Raw genomic sequence first — 23,849 nt, forward strand, 5'->3', positions numbered from 1 at the left:
GAAACTGATATTTTTCATGCATTTTAAACTGCAATTTTCTTAATCCCCCATTTTCATATTAAAATTCATGGTCAATATACTTCCTAAAACTGCTTCAGCATTACATAATTTTTCACATTACTGTATTTACAAATTCTGCTGTTAAAAGTGCTGCATTGCATGCCTTAATACATATGGCCCATAGGACACCCTTTATATAAAGCAATATTTTGTAAGAGAACAGATTTTTGTACCCCAGAAAGCCTGCAGTGTCCACATCAGACATCACTGCAGGATATGGCACAGTGTGAAAACATGAACAGTAAGAGTCACAGATGTGTCAAAAGACCTTTAATAAACAACTGAATGTGCTCCTACAACAATCTACACAGAGTCCAAATATTAAGCCAGGAAAAGTGCTTCATACTTGAAATTACTGCTGACATCAAGATCAACCACCTTAGGCTTCCATTTTCTTGTTTTTTTTCTGCCTGCAACCTTGCATGATGCAACACCCAAGCAGCACTTACACACTTCGCACAAGGTCGCACTGTACACACACATCTCAAGCTCTCTTTACAAAGCTTAGAACTCTTGTGGAGGGTTCATTCCTAGCCTTGTTCAGGTCATGCACGGGTGAGGAAATGGTATGCACAGCCTTCGCTTGGGCAACATTAACCTGGATTTGTAATGTGAATACAGTGGAACCCCGATTATGCGTCCCACGTTCAAGCGGCAACCCACATTTTACAATGAATCTGCGTGGGCCCCATGAACCTCTCATAGGGATAATGCATTAAAAACCTCGATTATACGACAGAAAAATGCACGCCCTGCTTCATACGACGGCCAGTGGGAATTGTCTGTAAAAAGACTTATGCACCTCGGCGACCCAGTCAGCACGTCAGATGAGCCGAGCCTGAAGGCCCGGCTCCAAGCTGCACAGCGCAGTCTCTCACTGCTCCGAGGTAGTGATTAAGCGGAACGGGGTGATAGGGCAGACCCACATGATGTGGGATAGGGTAGTGTGCCCACCGCAAAATCTGCAGTTGGTAGAGTAGAGGGTGAGGTAGATATGGAAGAGAACTGCGGGATTTGGGAACGCATGCGTTTGAAGCTTGCACCAGGTAATTTCGTCCGAGCGGATAGGGACCTGTCGGCCAGTGGGTAAACACATCAGCCAAGTCTGTAATTTAGGGTGATGTCCTGATTAGTGGTCAACTGGTACCTCGCTCATCTCGCTCCATGGTAGGGATAGGAGCTGGGCCCCGCCCAGATAATAGTGCCTCCAGCGTGTGAGTGGCCCACCTCGTTCCCTAAGAGGGAGGAGTGTGCAGGAGTCCAGATGAGCTGGATGGTGTGGGTTTAGATTGCAGGAGGCAAAGGGTGATGGGAGAGATGCGGCCTTTAGAGAAATTATTGACTGCGGTTTTGGAGTCGCTGATAATTTTGGGGGTTGGGTTCGAAGAGATGATGGCTAGCGCGATGGCTGCCTGCTCAGCGATATCTGGGGAGGCAGGGCAGAGAAAGTGGGGCGGCCAGTATGGTCCATAACCATGTACGCAAAGGCGTTTTGGTGGCGATACTCTGCAGCATCCACATATACCACCTCCTCGTTACTGCCATAGCATTTGTGCAGAGTCTCCGCCCTTTCCTGTCGAGCGGTACGGAAGACTATGCATGTTACAGGGAAGGGGGCGAATGTCAAGGCACTGATGAATTAAGGGGGAAGGGAGGCTTTGCGGGAAAATGAGGGACTTTTAGAAGATACCAACATGATTGAGGATGTGGCGGCCCGTCATCATGCGCGAGAGGCGCTTATATTGGCCCAATAAGTGGGCTTCTGAGTTCCGCTGCTGTGTTGTAGAGGCCTAGTGCCTGAATCCGGGCAGTGGAGGTGCCGGGGGGCAGGCGTAAGATGCCTTTGTAAGTCTTGCGGATGAGGGAGTTTATCTTGTCTAGTTCTCCTGTCGAGAGTGCTAGGTATGAGAGGGAGTAAACGAGGAGACTACAGAAACGTGCGTGCAACGATGCGATCAAGCACACGACGGCGTGTTATGACAGTTCTGCTGACGGTTCAAACTCATGCGACCTGCGGCCATCACTGCAAGACGGAAATTGAAAACTGGTTTTTGAAGAAAGGAAATGGCACGCAATTGTCTCACACCTTAGTGGACACCCGAACCAAAGGGAGGATGGTGGGAGTGAAAGAAGAAAGAGGTGCCGTAGTGGAGGACTCCGCAATAATTCTCTGGAATGGAGGACTCTGGCCAAAGGTTCTTTAACATGCACTGACAAAGCCAGGCCCATTTTAGTGCATAAGCACTAATCGATGGGTACCAACCACGAGCAAAATCGTTTGTTGTTTGTTCGCAGCTGGCCTAGCACAAGCATTACGTCTCGCGGCACTGCCTGCTCATCATCCTCTTCTATAGCACAAGCCCATGCTTTTGCACCGATTCGAACATAGAAAACATTCTCTGTAGTTTTTCCGTGCGCTTCGCTGACGAAGGCATTAGGAAAATCAACTGTTTGTTCATACCAGAATTAGACAAAATTAGACATTTCTATCACCACCGCCGGCTAGTTTCAAAGTGCTTTCCGCTGCGGCTTCATTGCGGAGCTCGGTAGGCGAGCGAGCAGCGCGCTGTCACCCAGCGGGCCGCACAACGCTGCAAAAATCGCGCCCCAGGCAATAATCGTGTTTGTTTCCTTGACAGCGGTTCTAGAAGTCTGAACGGAAAGACATGCTGCTGGTATGGTCGTACTGCATGCTGAAAAACGTCTTTGAAGAGTCAGAGCAGCCATATTTCTGGTGCGTCGTTTAAATCGTTTTTGAGGCGCATGTGACGTTTTTTTCACGCGCAGGGACAAGAGCACGCGCACCTCGTGCGCCGAAAAGCCTGGCTGCATGCGGTCCCATAACTAATTCTCGCAGCACGAAAACAGGCAATTTTATAACGTGCGGACAAAAGAACAAATAATTTTTGAAAGGCAGAGTAGCGGACGCGTTTATTATGCAAATGCGTCAGTTCAGCGACATGTTCAATTATACGACGGTTTCACGTGTTCCCCTGAAAGTCGTATAATCGAGGTTCTACTGTAAATGAGAACACAAACACTGTCTTAATTCGCTGGTACTGTATTCTTTCCACGTTGCAATATCTAGTCCGGATGACTTAGCTGGACTTAAGCCTTTCCAGTGGGTCTTGTGGAGTTAGGCCATTGGTCATAATGGCTGACATGCATGACAATGAGAGCATAGAGAGCTCCCATGAGGCACTACATCCACTTCAGCGATCACTTCAAGTGACATCCATCACAAAAGCTTGCTACAGTGCAGGGTGCAGTACGTTTCATTAACGATGCTGTCAGCACATACATGAATGCACAGCATTCTTTCTCTGTGGTAGTTCTGGTTCAGCCAGAGCTAAGCTACTTTTTAAAGCGAAAGCTTTACTGGCCTAGTCAAGCCAAGGTCATTGGCACCACAATTCGACCTTCAAGTGGAGAAGCGGTGGAGGTGTGGCAGCCACATGACATATCTTCTCTCATTCCCTCTATCTCTTCCCTTAAGGCGTGGTTCAAGTGTCCACCGAGATGTGACAGTTACTGTGCCATTTCCTTTCCTCAAAAAACACACCAAACAAAAAATTTGAAGACACTTATGCTTCGCCTTTAGTAGTGGAATGCGACAGCGTGTTGCAGCGCTGCCAGGGAGTCCACGGAACGCCATCACCCGTTCGGCGTGACGCCTTGCCCGTTAGAAACACCCCTGACTGCAACGCATTTTGAAGCGAAAGCTTCACTATAGGACCTCGGGCTTCAATCGTGAACCGTACAAATTTGACCTTCAAATGACCTTGAGCTTCAAAAGCAAAGTAAAGGCGCATCACTGCCCTCTTGGAACAGTGGACACTTCAGTCGTGCTTTAAGCTATGTGGCGGCAGTGACAGATGTGCGCTACATGCGTTGGCATTTACAACGTTGTGGCAGAAATGCAGCACTGAAGCCATAGGCCGTCGGCATTCATTGTGTTCATTGGCATTGACGTTGAAAACATTTTATACTGCGATGATTTTAAGGAAAGGAAGTGTGCATAAATGGTTACTTGGGTCAGTGGACACCTGAATCGCGCTAATCGGTACCTGGGGTGATGAGAGAGAGATGTGGGCTGCATGAGTTAGCGCTCATAACGTGGCAGACACACGGCACTGCTGCAATAGGCCGCAGCATTCACTGGGTGAGCAAACTCTCGCAATCAACCATTAATTTCCACCTGCCAGGGTGGCAGGGTGGGTGCACTGCCTATCCAGTGTCCGGAACGCACTCAACATTACACCAAGCCACTTATAGTTGCCCGATATGCCATAGCTTTCGCTCTGAAACCAGCTTCAGCAGTAGTTGAACCACACCTTTTTTTGAGGAAAGGAACTGACGCAGTAACTGTTTCACATATCTCGGTGGACATCCGCAGCCCCCGATTATAGGTCACCGGTTCGAATTTCTGCCGCAAGCTAGGCTCTAACTTAACTAGTAAGTTTATGCTGCACGAAATGCTGAACATACGACACCATCCGGATCACTCTGGGGCAAACAGTTGGCATGATACGATTTTTTCCAATGCGCAGTGCCGACTATAACTACGTCACTGGCGGCTTTTTGACCGAACCAGCTTTATATGCTACCACGTAAAACAAGTAAGCCGCCGGCGTTCATTGGCGCTGACGTTGACAACGTTATAGAGTCCGTTGATTCTGAAGAAAGGAAAGGCGCACAGCTGGCTCCCTGGATCAATGGACACCTCAATCTCGCTTTCATGTACATGGTGTTCGTGCCCACCTGCAAAAACCTGCTTTTGCTCAATATTCCGTGTTTAGCAATGCTAAACTGCCAGCAAATTTTTGCTACATTTAAATTTTCAGCCGTAGCAGTTAACAGAGCTGTGGCTTGTCGCATGCTGTTGTCATGTTGAGTCCCCTTCCTGTTAATCCAAGTCATAGGTGTCATCAATGGCTGTGTGGCCATAATCAGAGTTTCACTTATCCTGCACAGCCACATATGCTGCAGGAAGTTGTAAACTGTCTCTGCTTGTGGTTCATTGGATCCATATTTCACATATCAAGTCCTCTCTTTATGCTGCAGACAGTTGTAAACTGTCTGTGCTTGTTGTTCATAGGATCTACATTTATCAAGTTTGCTCTTTTCTTTGAGCTTTGCCTTTTGAGCTTTTTTTTTTTTATTAGTGTTAGTGAAAGTATCTACCCCCCAAATTCTGATCTCGCAGTGAAAGTAAATAAATCATGGGAGCTGCCGTCGGCACTTCCACAACACGTAAGGCATACTGGGAAGCTCACATTGGTTGATGGCCAGATAGCTAGCACATTTCACTTCCTGCTACTTCCACGGCGCTTTTTACCAAAAGTAGATCCTTTCTTCCCAACTAACCGTGAACCAGTCTGAGCCACTGCTTTGAAGTCATCTGGGTAAAGGATGGAAGGGGATATGGATTGTGAACTTGGATTTTCTTTAGTGGTGGCCAGTGAGCTGATCAATGCACCATTGGTTACATTCGTTGCTGATGAATTCCTTGGGAGTTCATCATCAGACAAAAGGAGTTCATGAACAGGTTGGAATGAAGGGTCCTCTTCGATTCCCAGGTCAGTGAGGCTTGGTGTATACTGCACTACCTCGTTACCTGCATGAGAAAAACAACTGAGCCACAAGAAAAAAGGCCAGCAACCTTGTCACCTCGAGCATTAAAATGTAATAAATTAATATAAAGTGCACCACAGCACTGCTTGGAACTTCTGTGGTATGACAAGGAACACAACTGGCATATTTTTACACAACACAGCTTAAACGCACACAGAAAATAATGCTTGCACTTTTCAGTTGTTTCCTCAGAAAATGAAAAGCAGTGGAAACAGCCTCTGCTAATGAAAGTTAACACTAACAGGTAGCAATCTATTACCATTAGCAGACAGCAGCACTGCTAAGCATCAAGCACATTTACTGAGCGTTAATTATGCAACAAATGTCATGTGTTCATGGAGTTATCAAAAGAACATAAAACAGACTGTTTACTGAGCAAACTTAAGTGAATGCTGCAGTTTTCAGCCACTGGAGCCACTCATTATATGCACGGCTGTAGATCAAAGTCGAACGGCAAGCAGAGTCAAACCTCACTATAATGAAACAGTTTATAACGAACGATATAACCACACATGTACATACACATTACAGAAAATGACGCTCACATTTAAAGTGGCTGCTACAATAAAGGCAACACACACAAAAAAACTTAGCTTGCATGCATGCAAAAGTTGCAATCCATCCATCAAAAGTTCTCAATAAATAGACTTGCAGGCTTGAAGCTACCACACAAGCCCCATACTAGTGCACCACACAGCACAACCATATAGTCGCGGAAGCAGACACATTTAACTAAATTTCTTGACACAAACTGTGGTTGTCCTCACTGCAGTGCCTAAGGTAATCAGCTGCAGTATCTATACTTCGTCTCACAAGATGTTTGCAGCACTACGGAAGGTAGAGCTCTCTCGTCCAATCAGGGCTGCAGAAATGCAGAAAATAGTCCCTCGAATATTTGAGGAGTGTATGACTATTAATCAAAACAATAAGCATTGCAACTAAAAACATGATTTGGACAGGTATATTTAAATGGTAGGGAGTGTTTCAATCACTGGTGAAATTACCAGACAAAGCCCGTACGGACACAGCTCTGCGGAGGCCTGCTGCGAGGTAGTGATGCGTCGCCACTTTCCAACATGGCGTCGGTTGAGTCTGTTGTGTCTCCTGTGTGCTCTACACCGACAGTGCGCTGTTTCCCCACGCAGGCAAAGCAGGTGGCTTTAAATGTTCTTGAAGCGCTTCGCGTCGAGTGCGGGGGCAGTTGGAGTACAAATGCGCTCATCAAGAGGACGGCAAAACTCACGCAGGTGAGCGAGCGAACGCTTTACAAGTGGACAACGGAGACGTTGAACGCGGGCCGAGTGTTGTCACCGAAGAAGCGTTCTGGCGGAAGAGGCCGCGAGCGGACAAAGAAGCTGGACAATTTTGACCTCAGCGTGTTGCGAAGGGTGGTACACACCTTTTTCCAGAGAGGGGAAATTCCAACTATCGCGAAGGTGGTTGCGCATTTCGAAGAGGACGAAACGCTACCGACCGTGTCCGCAGCGACAATGCAGAGGATGTTGAAGAAACTTGGCTTCCGATACAAGAAGCGCTCTCGGAATGCGATGTTAATCGAAGCGACGCACATTGTGCAGTGTCGCCGCCGGTACCGGTACCGGTACAAAAAAAAAAAAGTGGGGCTAGTCCCTTTGGAACGGGCGTCCGCCTGTCCAAAAACAAACCAAAAAAAGAATAAAAAGACATCACGCGCCACCTGCTAGAGGTAGAAAGAAGCCACCTGTACATCAGGTGGATCGAGCCACAGGCGCGTAGGAACACACTAATGTAGTGCGCGCCATCCTGATTGGACGAGAGAGCTGTACCTTTCGTAGTGCTGCAAACATCTTGTGAGACGGAGTATAAGGTTGCGAGACTGAAAGCCGGCCATGGTGGCTGCATCAGATGATTTAAGATGAAGAAATGCCTGTGTGCTATGGGATGCCACTGTATATTAAAGTATTCGAAGTGGCCATTCAGAACAAAATTCAATACCCTAGTAAGGTCATGTCTGCAATTAATTCCATTGAAAGCTGTAAAAGGTGCTTCCTGAATTTACTGTATTATCTCAATGTAAACAAAGTAATGCTATTCCATATAAAAGTTTCGAACTACTGCACATATTTTCATTTAACAACCTGGCACCTATGTCAAATATTACACCAATTTTTAAGTGCCCTTCCTAAGCAATTATGGCTGATTTAGGTATTCTATGTACGTAGTCTCGAGGGGTTTTTCACGGCATTCTTTAGTGCATTGGACCTATTATTGTCATACAACTTTCAAGGTAGCCAGACATCTCACTGTTCTATATCCCAGCACACTAAGCTAACAGAAAAAAAAAATGGTAGGGTTTTAACGCAGTTAAACCAAGTAAACGTGCGAAAGCATGTGTTTAGTTAGCATGGTTGGCTCATGTTTTTGCTTTGCTGTCTCATCGGCACATCTGGTGACGATGTTAGTTCAATAGTAGTATTAGTTGATGAAGACGACGGTGTGCAATGCACAGCACCAGAGTGCGTATCCATAGCAGTATTAGTTGACGACTTGCAATGCACAGTGCAAGAGTGTGTTGCAGTTTAGCACGAGGCATGATAGGTTGCGGCAATAGCATAGTGCTCTCGTGCAGTGGCCAGCGAAGAACCTGGTCTTTTCACGCCACCGCGGGTTCGAATCCCAGTCATGGCAGTATTTATACTATTTATTTACTTAAGCTTTGGCCAAGGTCACCCTCAAGGTCAAGCTTCAAAAAATGAAGATGCAAGAAGTGCATATCACAAGCAAGATACATTTAACCTACTTACCAACAGCATCTGAAGAACACCTGTTTTCAGTAGCCAAGTCCTGAAACATAACCAGATTTCAAGTTGCAAGACTAGGTTTTCAAAGTGCAAAGAACTCAGGAAAAGGGTTTAGCACACTTCACAGTCTAGGCTTTTATGAATACACGCACGCAGTCGAGCCCAGACATATCAAACTCGAAGGGGATGGCAAATTTGTTCGATATATCGACACTTTGATATATAAAAAATGGCACTGGATAATCTTATCTGCAATCCAGAAGCGATAATACATTGCACCCACGCTAGAGAATTGTTTATTTGTGACACTAAAGTTGCCACATGGCATAAAACATGTCAGTAAGGAACGTTATGAAATGTGACAAAAAAAGCATGAAGTCTGGTTATGTCTAAAAAGTCACATAAACTTCGAGTGCAAATGTTTTCTGTCAACCAAAAGTGGAAATCTGAGTCATTATTGGAAGACAAGCCTGCCTCTTGAAGAACACGAGCGCGCACCAGCGAAGTTCCTGGGCATGTCCACAGTGGGTGGTGCAGTGGTGTCGGAAGTGGGTCTAGCGAAGACCACGCTAGAGAATGCGCTTCTTTCAGCGACGTGCCACCCACCGGCATGTTGGCAGAGCACCGCTCACTAGGCATTTCGCATTGGAGCCACAGCGGACGGTGCTTTAAAACTAGCCACCGCTTGTCATACCCTCGTCACACGGGCAGTTTCAAATCCCCATTGAGTCAGTGGACATCAAACTCAATGGGGATTGCCCAGTGCCACACAGCGGTTTTCAATTAACATTGAACTCGATGGACATCGACTCATAGGAGGTTTGCAAATGGCCATTGGAATCTCAAGGGCCACTGAAAAAAGCCTCGCACTCACATTCAGCATCCAGCGGGCATTTGAAACGGACAACAATGTTTGAGTAAGGCACAATTAGCATGCATAGTGGTTGAAACAACACTGCCAATAAGAAATCAGGCCAGTACCGCAGTTCTGCTGGCTCAATTTCAATGGGGGGGGGGTCAAAGTTTCTGGCACAGGGCATCAAAATTTGCCTTGCATAATGAAAAGTGCCTTAAAAGATTAAATATAAAATTTCACTGCAATATCTTAAGTCTTGATCTTACAGATCATGTGCTTGATTCGTATACCAACCAGGCTTGTAAAAAGCCAGGCATAACAAAATATACTATAGTCGGATACAACTTAAGTCTGCAGTGAAGCTCCGCCCACATTCAGCCTCCCCGCACAGAATTCCTCCCCGACGAAAAAGTAGTCCGCTGCTTAAACGTATTTTGTTACCTAAACAAGGAGCTTGTCACAAGAAAAAAAATTATGAGCTCTAGAATTCTGATGCGTGGATTGTTTGATATATTCAAACATTAAAAAGCTGATTTCGTTTACTGTTGCGATTGGCCACCAGAGTAATACAAGACGTGGCGGACCGCGGCCCAGTATTAGCAACTGCTGTTTTTTTAAGTTGTATCCTACTATAGCAATCTGCAGTCACTAAAATTTTACCTCAAGGAACGCTTGGTTCATTAGGGTTTAACGTCCCGAAGCAACTCGGGCTATGAGGGACGCCGTAGTTAAGGGCTCCGGAAATTTCGACCACCTGGGGTTCTTTAACGTGCACTGACATCGCACAGTAGATGGGCCTCTAGAATTTCGCCTTCATCGAAATTCGGCCGCTGCGCCCGGGATCGAACCCGCGTCTTTCGGGTCACCAGCCGAGCGCCGTAACCATTGAGCCACCGCGGTAGGGCACCTCAAAGATTGCTTGGTACCAGGTCTTGCTTTAATTAATTTTTATCAGCCTGATTTTTTCATCACAGAATGCTACGTCCATACTACCGCAGTGTGCCAATTAATGCCATGTCAAATTAGTGATGTAATTCAGAAATTTTTGAAAATCTTGGCACTAACTATGTATTATGGAAGACAACGCAACAAACGGCATGAAAATTCGTCTAGCCATTAATGTGCTATGCTCTCCAAAGCAAGGCAGTCGGGTCATTAAACACTTAAGAAAACTGGCATTGAAGCTGCACAAGCAGTTCATGCAGACTGAAATGGCTCAGGGCTGTAAATGTTTAGTGTACTTGGCTGTGAGGCCTTCTTACATCCGTCCCTTTGTTAATTCAGTCCTGCAGGCTCTTTTTTCTTTTTGTTGTCCTTTTTTACTGAGAGTGCGTGAGCACAAACTTGCACTCTATTGCCAACACCGTGTGAAGTGCATCAAGGATGCTTTGTTCTAAACCGTTTCCAAGGCGCCAAAGTGTGACTACAAGTGTCCCTGAATAACGCAGTATCAGCTAGACAAATGTTCATTGCTGCCCTGACAAGCTGGCGGTGCATCCCTGTTGTGAAAATGGAACTTTGCCTGCATCTGAGCTGTGTCACGATGCCTCCACGTTAGCAACCGAAGTCAGCTCTGGGCATTAGTCGGAGTCTGACAGCACATAACCGAGACCTTCCCTGCATGAGCCTATGCCTCTCCATGCTGCTGCGTGATTGCATGTGCAATTCAGACAGAGGTTGCAGTAGCTAGGAGAACAGCAGCAGCAATGATTAAGGTTTGGTTGGTTTCATGGGGTTTAAAGTCCCACAGCGACTCAGGCTATGAGGGACACAGCAGCAGAGGGCTCCGAGTAATTTCGACCACATCGGGTTCTTTAACATGCACTGACATCGTACAGTACATGGGCCTCTAGTGCTTCGCCTCCATCGAAATGCGAATGCTGCGGCTGGGATCGAACCCACGTCTATCGGGATAGCAGCCGAGCACCATAACCACTGAGCCACTGCGGCAGCTGCAATGATTAATAAACAAATGTGCCCGACAAGATGTTTATTAAAAGAATGTTCCCTGAAACGTCTCACAAACAGCCTAGAATCAATGGTTGCACCGACACCGCAGCAGACAACTCTTCTTACAAAGAGGTATGAATACCGTATTCAACAATACGTTTTGCTGGGCAAGTTGGAAGTAATTCATACTGTGGATCAGTTGTGGAACACGATACAGCGCCCGTGTCGTGTTCTCTTTCCTTGGTCCCTTGTCCGTTTTGCGCTGATCCACCGTATTCACTCGCGTAATTTGCGCATTTTTTATTTTTTTCCCGCAAAATCAAAACTTCAAAAAGTGGGTGCACAAATTACACAGATTTCACGAACATGACCTAAAAACTCTAAGATGGTCATAACGCGCAATGTATACAGTATACTGCTGCATATAAGTCGACCCCGCAAATCGCAACCCTCTCTGGCAAAAAAAAATGTCGCCACATACCGCACCCCCGGTTCCCTACCCGCCGGCCCGCGCAAGCCCAACCCATGTTATGTAGTTCCCCGTGTGATGGCATGACAGCATGTGCACAGCTCAAAGCAATAAACACAGAACAATACAATCACAAAGCCAGCAGTCAGAGGCAAATGAAGATGCTAGGCGAGAAAAAGGCACTCTCGTTGCATGTGGCTTGACTGAGTAGCGGCAAACAGAACAGCCAACGGTTCAGTAGTTTAGGATTCTGGCGTGACGCATGCTCTGGAAGTTACCGAAAGTTTGCTCACGCAGCCGTTCATACAGGAAAGCAACTGCTGGCACAAGCGAGCCGGGTAAACGGCATGCAATTGACTTTTCCTTACCGGAGCCAATTTACAAACGAATTACTGATGTTTTTTTGACACTACTCACTCACCTTTCACAGCCGCACATGGCAACGAGGCCGTGTGCCTATCTTCCCGAGCCTGCCCTGCACTCACCTGCGTGCATGCTGGTGTGCTCGTGCAGCTCAGGAAGCGTAAAGTATGCGAGTAAGTTTTTTTTTTTTTTCATAAATCTGAGTAATAAAATTAGAGGCACACAAATTACTTAGGGCGCAAATTATTCGAGTAAGTATGGTATATACACCCGCATGCATGCACTGATTGGCCACTGTGGTGTGGGTTTAATACCCTGCTCCATAACTACCAGTGGAATTCTCCACAACATGATGATTTTTATGCAAAAGAAGCAAAATTTAGTAGGTGCAAGTGTTTGACCGTGGCTGCCCCCTTTCATCACCACCAGCCTAACTACATGCCTAACTACATCCACTGCAAGAGAGAAACCCAGTGAGCTCGAATAAACCTTCTCCAGCACCAGCTGCAAACACCTTATTCCCATACACTTCCTTCACTTGGAATTCACTTGGAACCACTGGTTATTTTCCCTTCTCATTACTTGCCCTGCTCATGCTGATTTCTCCTTGATTCCAGACAGGATACTAAGAGATCGCAATTATTCCTGACCCACTCTGTTTCTTTCCTGCCTCAATGTTATACCAATCATTTAAAAACCAGTACAACAGAAATTCAAAGGTTTTCAAGGACCCGCATGGACTCTACTGGCAGGATGTAAAGACTCGCATTTTGACAGATTTAGTATACTATGTATAAAGAACTTACCCCCAAGCGAGATGTCAGTGGATCTTCAGGAGAAAATAACTAAAAAGAGAAAGAGAGAGAATGTGTTATGAACACACACTTCTTGCACTTCATGCAGAACAAGCTTAAGAAACAGAGCTCCGGACAGCATGATCCACTGTAAGAGCTCATTACAGCACTTCAGTAGAGACTTCTTGCAACAAAAATTTTTCCCAGTTTTACAAATAGCATTTATTAATTCAATAACTTGATAGTCTAATAACAGTGTCAAGAAAAAGACACAAGTATAATATATGCATTGAACTTTCAGTGTTTATGAAGTAATAGCTTCATTAGTTTATATGGAAAATACATGGTCAAAGCTTTCGTTGTACGAAAGGGTGGTACACAGTGAGTACGCCAAACCTCAAGAGCACAGCACAAGGATGATTAGTTACTTCTGGACACCATGGCCCGACAGTATCTTTACTTTGTTCTGACAGATTTTATCAGTACATTAAGCTGTGTGATATTTTTTTGTTAGGTACTTCATTAGGTGCTTAAATTTTTTATGTATCACATAATTTTATATCAATCTTACACGCAAATGTCATTCCAATAGACCAACAGTCTGGAGTTGAGCACTATCCTCTATGTGTTCTTTTTCTTTAGTTGTTCCAAGTGCGCTGCAGATCTTTAAAACAGGCAAGGTAACTTGCCTCAGTGATGAACAGAAAATGATCAGAAGCCCAAGTGCTGGCAGTGATAAATTAAGAAAAGTGAGAAGTAACCATAACAGAACACTGTGGAAATACCATGTTCATTGAAATAGAGAAGATACATTTCGGTTACAATGCAATACCACTTAGAAATGTAATTTTTCTACTTATAACAAGTAGCCTACGCTGTTACTGATGAGCCTGTTATTCACAATACATTCCACTACCTTTGAGAACACAGTAGGTCAACAGATGCTTAGAACCATCCAGCACCTCTGCCTTGTATACAGTGAAATCTCATTAAAAAGCACCTTGGAGGACTGTGGAAAGCTTATTCAAAGTGGCAGTATGCCTTAACTAAAAACTTTAAATACAGGGTGAAATAGTAAACTGTGGGATTCAACGCCCAGAAGCAACATATGGGCTATGAGGGACGCTGCAGTGGAAGGCTCCGGATCAATTTAGACAATGTGGGGTTTTTAACGCCGGCGTCAGCGTTGTCAGCAAAAAAATCACAGGCATGACTCTGGTAGGTGGTCCCCAGAGAGCAACCTGGGAGGCAGGTGGGCCACCTAGGTCACGTGACCTTGCGGCGTCATCACAACCTGCCCACCGGATAGTAAGCAAACTGCCCACCGGTGGCAGGTGACCGTTAAATTAATGATTGGTCACCCGGGAAGGGCAACCTGGGCCGCACAAGGTCCACCGCTGGAAGCGCCTGCCATCACAGGGCAGGGGTGCATCGCTTAACCGCTGCACCACTGCGCCAGGAGGGGTATAAGGGCTCCCAGCGTTATAAGAACGTAAAGTACAGAATGGCCTTCTGCATATATGGGAATTAACCCATTACGCCATTGCATCATACCCTTAAGTCGGAGTTTGAGTGTCCCCTGCAATTTTTAATATGAGCTGACGTTGCACAGCACACGCGATTTTTGTATTTTGCCTTCACAGAAATGTGGCCATCATGGCCAGGATTGAAACCTGCGACCTTGGGTCAGTAGCCGAATGCCAAAGCCCCGAAAATTGGCCCTCGAATCTGGAAAAAAAAAAGGGGGAGATAATGGGATGCTCTCCCTTACCATCGAGATGGCCTACAAAGAGAGAACAATCGCATTGAAAACGGCAGAACGGGAAAGTGGGACAGCTGCAGCGTCCACTGCGGCTTGGACGACGCCCCCTGCGGTGCGGGGCAGCAAATACGGTAGAGGTGGGGAGGGGGGACTGCATTCGGAGGCGCTCACTACCGCTCGCGTCTTCCCGTCGGTTACCCATGGGTTACCTTCCCGTCTTCGCCAGCGTCATTGCCCCATGCAGACTGACTGTTGTTGCTTCGTGCAGCGACTGCATTCATTCACGGCATGACCGCGGCCGCGTCCCACTATCTGGTATAATGATGTGATAGGGTGCGGACAGGAAGAAAGCACGGCTATGACTCAGTCTAATATCGCTTGTAGGCGGAACATGGGGAGCGCCGATTTTTGCGATTTTGAAAGCCGGTTTTCCCCAGAAAATTTTTTTTTTTTAAGTTCAAGGATTTTTAGGACTGTTCGATTATTCGGACCATTTTTCGGGTCCCGCCGAGTCCGAAAAATCGGTCTGCGACTGTTTATAATATATCAGTCCTTTGGTAAAGAGCAGGGAGCTTCATATTAATCATTATGAAAATGTAGCACATCTTTTTGCAATAAATTCGAGCTTTCTGAATGCCAGAAAGCCTAATCTGTTCCCCAATAACACAAAATACTTACATAATACAATAAGTTTGTTCCATAGCTCAGTGCCGTTTATGCCCTTTACTCAGTTTGGGGAATAGGTAAGCAATCCACCTATAGTCGGTTACAACTTGAGAATGCAGCAGAAGCCCCACCACCCAATGCCCCTGATATTTGTACACATCTGCCAGCCAACTGTGACGAACAGTACAATGCCGAACTTTTTTCAAAATGGCTGCCTACGCTATGTTGTATGCCGTCGCCTAGACCGCCGGCGTGGAAAGCCCGTTGCATTTACTGTATATACTCATGTAAGGGCCACACATTTTTTCAGCGGTTTGGATGGGGTGAAGCTCTTACACGGGACTGGAATTTTTCCGCCAAATTTTTTCGACTACAGTGGAGCCCCCGATTAAACGTCCCTCTATTATGCTGCGATACTCATTTTTACACCTCATTAGCCGAGCCCCAGCGAATCCCTCTGAAACCTAACGACTGAAAGTGTGGATGGCAAGACGCACACCCGACGACTGGTATGGATTAACTGCTCGGAGTAAAACAGGTTGTCAGATCAGTGTACTGACAAACCTCTTGTGCTTCAAAGTTATCAAGATCAGGCATTCGACTGGCGCTAATGATGCTTCGGCCGACGGTTCAGAGCAGCGCTCCAAGCATGCGACCCGCAGCTAGCCTTCGCCTGGCGGGCTTTTTCACTAGCTGCACTTTCAAAGGCCTTGCGGAAATCAATTGTACATTCATTTCACTGTGATGTTATTGTGTAATGGTACACTGGTAATAAGGGTAGAGCTTTTATGATGAACTTAGACTAAATTTAAAGCACTTTTGCTGTGGCTTTGATGCGAAGCACACTAGGCCTACTGACACTGGCCGAGCGGCGCGTGCTACTGCGGCGCATTCCGCCGGTGCCTGAGCTTGACGGGCGGCGCGGCGGTGCAAAGAAACTCACCGCTAGCACAGGAGCACAACATTTTGTCCTTTCTGGTGCAAATGCTGAGCACACAAGACAAGTTAGCAGCGCCGAGGCACTGAGTTCGCAATTCCGGGCGGAGTCGGCACGCAAGCCGGGTGTTTCATGTGTGCAAATTTATGCACACATGAAACAAGTCTTATGGCATTTTTTTTTTTTTAATAACTGGCTGCCAAGTTGGGGGTGCAGCCCTTGCACTAGTATATACGGTATTTTGTGCTGTATATTGCGAATTCTGTGGAACACACTTGTGACAAAGTGCCATCTGTGTCATCACCGTGCACCCTTTTGCAAGCGCTGCGACAGGAAGGGAAAATGTCAGCGAAAGCTAGCGAGCGCATAGACGTTGCACTGCATCAACTGATCCCACAGTCTATCGGTAAACACCTCAGCCGCCGACGAATACGCAGTGGCCAAAATCATTTTATCCTGCTTATCATGAATGCCAGGTAGCATGCACGTCATAAAGCTACGTCGTCCATATTCGCGCCATATGAGTATGTTCTGTGCTCTGTGAAGTGGATAAAAGCCATCAAGTGCCAGAGTCATAGCGTAGCAGCAGTTGGGGAAATGCCAGTGAGAACCAGTGTCCCCGCACCGCCACAGCTGATTCCATCGTGATGGTGGGCTCAGCATCCAGAAACCGGTGTGCATCTTGCAGTGTTTTGCAAGTAAAAGAGTGCATACCTACTTTGCATCAACCCAATGTCCACTCAATGAAGGGCAGAAACGTTCCAGGTTTGTGTAATAAATGCAAGGTTATAAAGTAGAAAGTGTTAGTGTTTACTTCAGCACTAACACTGCATTCTTTCCCTGAGAATGCAAACAGTTCCCCCACGTCACTAGTTGCTGAGGCTCTCCATCTTGCCACATTAAATAGGAATGAAAAGTGACTTCTCGCGAATGGCTCATGACACAACTGTTGCTTGTGTGCATCTTGGCCAGTTGTTTTGGTGTGGAGATGAGAGTGCACCAGACACGCTGGCCAAGAGAGAAGTGCATTCCAATGTCACTGACAACTCGTGTTCATGAGGACAAAAGTGCACACGCAGTGATACGGAAGCGTGAAGACCTGCAAAGCGTGCCATGGCAATAGTTTTGCTGGTATCCTGGTTGTGAATACCAAATTTTTTATTTCTTTGAAAGAAAAAAAATTATTTAATTCTTTCAATAATAAATTTAATTCTAAATTTATTCCTTTGAAAGAAATAAATGAATAAAATAAATTTTATTCCGGTAGAGGAAGAAAAATGCACATTCACGTTTTTCCAGGACAAGATCACTCAGCTGTTCGACGCCAAGCTTTCACTGAAAAAAAAAAAACTTTTTGTGTTGCTGTTGCAAACGACCTATGCTCATGAAAGCATTTTTTAAAAACATGTGCAACTTCCTACTGGTCATTCTGAGCTTGTTCCAAATGCAAGATTTGGTGTCCCTAGCAGTGGTTCTAGGCACTCTCTTATCCGTCGAAGAGCCAGAAAATTATGATAAATCGGCGGAGGTGGGGCCTCTGCTGCATTATCAAGTTGTGACTGCAGTGTAGTTCACACAATTATGTGTGTGCATCGGAATATACTTTTTCGCTCATCTACCTTTGAAGATCCCGAGAAGAGCCCCGTCCAGTCAGGACATACCCCCATCAGTGTGGAAGTGTCCAAGTTGAGCCCTCCACTCATCAGCTGGTCGTGCAGCCAGTCCAGGTCAGAATCGATGGATTCCAAATGGTCGGCAAAAACCCTGCAATCAACACACACAAGATCAAATTGCTTTGCACTAAGGTGCATGGTTATGTTCTTGCTTACAATGTTTACTACAGTCGACGACCGAAAATTTGGACACCTGAATTTTCGGACATGCTTGATTATTCAGACTTTTTCGCGGCACCGTGACATGGCCCGTAGAGCCAATGTATAAGAGCACCTGAAATTTCGGACGCACCGCAACTGACTGCTTGATTTTTCGGACCTCGTTCGCACTCGCCGCCAATGCCTAAGCTGCCATATAATGTGTACAGTAGAGCCCCATTAATTCAAAATGCACAAGAGATCGAAAACTTGATCAAACAAAATGAAATTCAAGCTCAAAAGGAGCCTCTTAAATTGCGATGCTGAAATTTAGCGCGAGTCGGCACATTGCGCCCATGTGGTTTCGAATTAGTACTGTTCTGGAACGTCTTCTGCCACATGAACTTGAACAGTAGTCAGAGTTCGTTGAACTCATCTGTGCCGAGTCTTTCGCCTCAAATACAGGAAGAGGCAGCAGCAAAGCGCATGGGAGGCGTAGGCTTCACGGAAACAGTGAGTGCAGAAGGAAATGGTGGTGCACCGTAACTCTGAGTTCCCTATCGTAAAACCGTAAACAACTGGCATTTCAATGACAAGCAAGACGCTTCTCATTATATGCAAGCCATCGCAGAGTGCACATCGGCGGATACGATGATGAAGGCCAACGCCACTTCAGCCGTTTCTCGGTTCTTAATTCTTTTGCCATCTTCGCGTTCTCGTTCCAGGCCCATCGTACTGCGGGCACAGCGCAGTTCCCACAGCGGCGTGTTCGGTTTCCCGCCTAGACTTAGTCCCAACCTGTGCAGTCATCAGCGGCATGCCAAGGGCAGCACAGCCAGGCCGAGCTCGTGAGAGCGGTCGCCACCCATCATCTGTGCACACGACGCGTGACGAAATTTAGTCATGAGGACCTTCAGAATGTGTGCAATACACTGACCGCTTCCTCCGGCAACAAGTTTGCTATTTTTTTTTGGTGAAATTTGGTTTCCCGGACTGCCCGATTTTTCAGTCTTTTTCGCGGTTCCTAGAGAGAAAGAAAAATCGGTCGTCGACTGTATTCTTGCTAGTAAGCATTACTAACAGTTCTGGCCAAGTTTTGCTCTGGCTAGTTCTGGCTAACGTAGTGCGGGAGAACATAAATTGAAACAATGCAAACAATGTTGTGCAACATTTCATTCTCAATAACTGTCTCTACTAAGCCTAACGTAAAGATGCACCATGGTAGACACATCACAATGATCACCACCAGAGTAGAATATAGCGCACTGCTAACATCACCCACTTGAGAGGGTAGTATGAGCTGCCAACAGACTTTGTTCCAGATCTCTGGGAACGTGGTGCTTGCGAATGTACCAGGTGCATCCTTTCTCCACTGCAGTAGAACATTCCAGCAAGCACATTTATATGGCCTCAGTTTATTCTGTGCCATGGAACGAAAATACGCTTACTCATACACATGTCTGGTAGGTCAAATGTCCAAACTCATTTGAGGATAGCTTCCTGAACTTTTCATCTGCTAACTGCCAGATTGTTTGCAAGTTCAAGTATGTCAGCACATGAAACTCCCTATGTTTCTATGAGCACAACCCTTCGTCATCAATATGCACCACATTGCTTGTGACAAAGAGGAGGGGTGGCAGTTTGCCAAGCATTAGCAGTGAACAGGAGATGAAGGTGCACAACCCTTGTCACACCAGCATGCAGCACTGGAATCTCCAACAGCATATCAACCACACACTGCCTGTATTTTCCTTGCTAACAATGGGTTTGGATTTTTAGATGCTAATGCATGCTGCAGCTCAGGCATGCCGGCCTACCTTGTGGTGCCGGCAGTCTTGTCCTGCAGTGCAACCTGCATCTCCATGTTGGCTGGTGGAGCTGTGGCCACCTTACTATGCCCAGAGGTTTCTTCTGTGGCAAGATCAGTGCTAGCTGCAGGTAAGCCTGATGGGGAGGCAACCACAGGGGGTGTGGTGTCACCCGCAAACAAGGGGAGGTCTTCCAGCAAGATGCAGCTATCGAGCAGGTCCGAGGCACCGTTGGCTGCCTGCTTGTCACCAAGCACTGTTGGCTTTTCCCCGTCAATCAAGGGCGATGCAGGAACGACCTATATAATAAACAAAAGAAAATGCAGGTGCAAGCTAATTACTATTCCACATGACTATGCACCAAATCGCAATCCACAAGCCCAAGCAACACTAACTGCTTGCTAATTAGGGCAGTAATTACTAATTATCATTCTCCTCAGCACAACCATACAGTTACAAAGGAAAGCTACATGGCTTCCACAGAAACCACACAAATAAAATTTGTCCTGGCCTGGGACTTGAACCCGTAACCATTGAATGCCCAAAGCAGTTGCTCTATGAGCTATGCTGACCAGGACTAGGGATAGGCAAAGCAGCGCAAAGAACGCGGACAACGGAAAAGAGTGACAACACACATACTGATCCTTCGTGCTGCTTTGCCTATTCCTAATGAACCAACTAGCCCAAATCGCCACTCTTCATCAGTTCTGACCAGGACAGCCAGCAGATGGCACGGTGAGGCTGTCCAGGGTCTGCATTCCAACATCAATCCTTGTGAAAATTGATTTCCAGAAATGTGTAGAGAGTGATGGAGACAACACACATACTGATCCTTTGTGCTGCTTTGCCTATTCCTAATGAACCAACTAGCCCAAATCGCCACTCTTCATTAGCTCTGACCAGGACAGCCAGCAGATGGCACGGTGAGGCTGTCCAGGGTCTGCATTCCAACATCAATCCTTGTGAAAATTGATTTCCAGAAATATGTAGAGAGTGATGGAGACAACACACATACTGATCCTTTGTGCTGCTTTGCCTATTCCTAATGAACCAACTAGCCCAAATCGCCACTCTTCATTAGTTCTGACCAGGACAGCTAGCAGATGGCACGGTGAGGCTGTCCAGGGTCTGCATTCCAACATCAATAATTGTGAAAATTGATTTCCAGAAATGTGTAGAGAGTGATGGAGGTGACTGTGGTGCTCAGCTGCAATGAAAAGCCAGGCTCATTGTCTGTGGTAGTTTCCCCTGGCTGCAGAAGGTCTGCACCTTGCCACAGTTGCGTACACTACTTTTTCAAACTGAAACTATCACACACCTGAATGTTTTTCCATTCATTAGCAAAAAGTCTTCGTGGTCACTGCTTTCAGGCGCAGCTGCTACACAAATAACGTGACATCACAGCACCTTTGAGTTCTGAGTGCAGCCAATGCGATGTCTGAACCATAGACAACCACATACGGAACAAGCAGTGCCACACGTAGGCCACTCTGGATTTCGACTTGGGCAGCTTGCAGCGGTCTCCCACCGCTCAATCTCTCCTCGGGCGAACAGACGACGGTGCGCTAAGGCTCTGATGCATGCTACTCTGGTGCCATCTCTTAGCAGGTCGCTGCCATGGAGCCAGTCTTCTGGCTGCCACCATACCCTCTTCCTCCACTTACCTCCCCACGCTTTCTATTGCTGTATTTTTATCCTCCGCTGCGATTCGCATTCACTCTCTTTCATCCTCTGCTGCGCTGCTCATTCGCTCTGCCAGTTACACTGAGGCCGACGGCGAGGGATGTCACTCGACCCACGAACAAGCGCTTAAGAGCTGCACTCTAAAATGAAAGGGCCAACTTATATGTGGCAATTTAAGGTAAGTGGAGAACAATAGGAGAGGTCGTATCCTGCAGCATATGTAGATGTGTTGATGATGATGACCCATGACATTTCGGCAGTTGTCTGGCTGGTTTACAGCAGTCAAGCAACTGCAGCATCCCTAACCAAAATTACATTAGAACCACGTAGCAGAGAGTTTTCCGTTACCACAGCAACACATCCCATAGGTGGTACTACTACTAACAGCTGTTGGCACAAAAAAAAAAATGCATGGACAAGCAAAGGTGGCTTTTACATTAAGTCTCCTAAAGCAGCCACAGCACCCCCTTAACTCTTTCTTTTCTTATTCTCAAGTGTGTCTGCTGTGTTCACAACTGCTAATGTTTACACCAGTAAAACACCATCAGTGAGGCAAAAATGCAATACGTGTGAACGCCATATGAGTGCTAACAGCAGGTGAAAACATGCACACATATGAAATGCAACTGAATTTGTTAGTCACACTCATCCCATTTTTCGCTAGATAGGGAGTCAATAAATGCACAACAATATTGACCATTTACATCAGGAGAACAATCCTACCACATGGCACAGGCTGCAGCTCCTATAGGTTGCTGGAATTCCATTTAGTTGCAGTGACGGCAAAATTTTATCAAAAATATCCAAACTGCAGAAACACACCACAAGTTTAATGTAATGGGACAGTGTGGCACAACTCGCTTAATTAACATTGTCACCACTGGCAGGAAGAAAACATGTTAGGTTCAAAAACTCCTTGATAAGATGTGCACAGTGGCTTTGTAAGGTTGCCTACACTAAGTGTAGGTTGCCTACACTGCAGACACTAACATCAATAAGGTTTGGACATTTTGGTTTAAATGAAACAAAACTAAGAAAAGTCCATCAAAATCAGTTTTCAAAATTCGGTTTTAACTGAAATAAGTTAGTATTCTTGGCGTGCAAGGCATGTAATGCGAAGGCAAGATAACTGCTGGTCCTTAAGGGTAACAGAGTGGATTCTAAGAGAAGGCAAGCGTGGCAGGGGGGCGGCAGAAAGTTAGGTGGGCGGATGAGATTAAGAAGTTTGCAGGGACACGGTGGACACAGCTGGCACAAGACAGGGTTAATTGGAGAGACATGGGAGAAGCCTCCGCCCTGCAGTGGCTATCTCATTTAACTTGAGGTAGTCTTTTAATGATGATAGTAATTTCTTCTACAAGCACAGCTCCAAGTACTGCCATTTGCACGCTAATTACTGGTAAATTAATTATTCTTGATGACAAAGCACAGACATAGACTTCAATTGACTTTTGACCGCACAGGATTGTTGCATTAAATCACCAAAAAAGGTCAGTATTTCATTCGTCAAAATTAACATCCACCGAAAAAAAAACAAACTTAGGTCTTGAAATAAAAACTAAAAGAAGTCTGCCAAATTTTCAACAAACAAACCGAAAAGTCCAACCTTTAAACATAAGATTTTTTTTTTTTTGGCTTAACGGCAAACAACCAATCCAACATGATACACTTCTTGTAGACTGCTTTTCCAGTTCAACTGCTGTATACTCGCAATTTTGCGCACAGTGAAACATAAGCAGAGAGCCATCTGAAAACCTCATCTCAGCAACAGCTTACCGATTTCTCAGGAGTGACATGCTTGACAGTGGAAGTAGCTGGAGTCATAATCTGTACAGCCTTCACGGCGGGTGTAACTAGGCCCTTGGAACAGGCTGCAATTGGCTTCTCTGGACTAGAATCCGAAGAATCCACAACAACTTCCACAATGTCACACGGCACCCCGTCCGAACTGCAACAAATAAACAAAGAATTTGAATAAAATGCACTGAGATTACCACACTCCAATTAATAGCATTAAAAATGGAAACAGCCAATGCAAGATCAGTACAGTAAACATGCAATTGCAATTTAATATGCAATTTTTTTTTTTTTTATTTTTCACGTCACCTCCTAACGTTAGAAACTGAAAAAAACTAAACTGAAACCAAACAGATGGTGTTATGAAAGCAAACTAGATGGATTTTTTTAGCACCGGGTTCAAAATGTCAATCATATATATTACCCATTTCCAATGGCACCATACGAGCACATTTGAACAGATGTATGAGCCGGAACAG

The 23,849-nt window shown here is 45.8% G+C and overlaps 1 protein-coding gene across 3 annotated transcripts in view; it reads right to left on the bottom strand.

Moving 5' to 3' along the window:
- Positions 1 to 313: 313 nt before the first annotated feature.
- Positions 314 to 23,849, bottom strand: part of LOC149352675 (heat shock factor protein 1-like) — a 49,016-nt gene continuing 25,480 nt past the window's right edge. For 2 of the 3 annotated variants that reach the window (XM_089581892.1, XM_089581894.1), the window contains exons 6-11: positions 23,350 to 23,521; positions 19,900 to 20,189; positions 17,891 to 18,035; positions 12,919 to 12,957; positions 8,478 to 8,517; positions 314 to 5,677 (exon numbers count right to left, since the gene is read on the bottom strand). In XM_089581892.1, coding sequence (XP_089438018.1) covers positions 5,367 to 5,677; positions 8,478 to 8,517; positions 12,919 to 12,957; positions 17,891 to 18,035; positions 19,900 to 20,189; positions 23,350 to 23,521 — 997 coding nt within the window. In that variant the 3' untranslated portion in view covers positions 314 to 5,366. The remainder of the gene's footprint in view (positions 5,678 to 8,477; positions 8,518 to 12,918; positions 12,958 to 17,890; positions 18,036 to 19,899; positions 20,190 to 23,349; positions 23,522 to 23,849) is intronic. The other variant, XM_089581893.1, reaches the window with a different exon arrangement.

This window comes from Amblyomma mixtum, chromosome 3, assembly GCF_055824585.1.
Source record: "Amblyomma mixtum isolate Tamu chromosome 3, ASM5582458v1, whole genome shotgun sequence".
Taxonomy (NCBI): Eukaryota; Metazoa; Arthropoda; class Arachnida; order Ixodida; family Ixodidae; genus Amblyomma; species Amblyomma mixtum.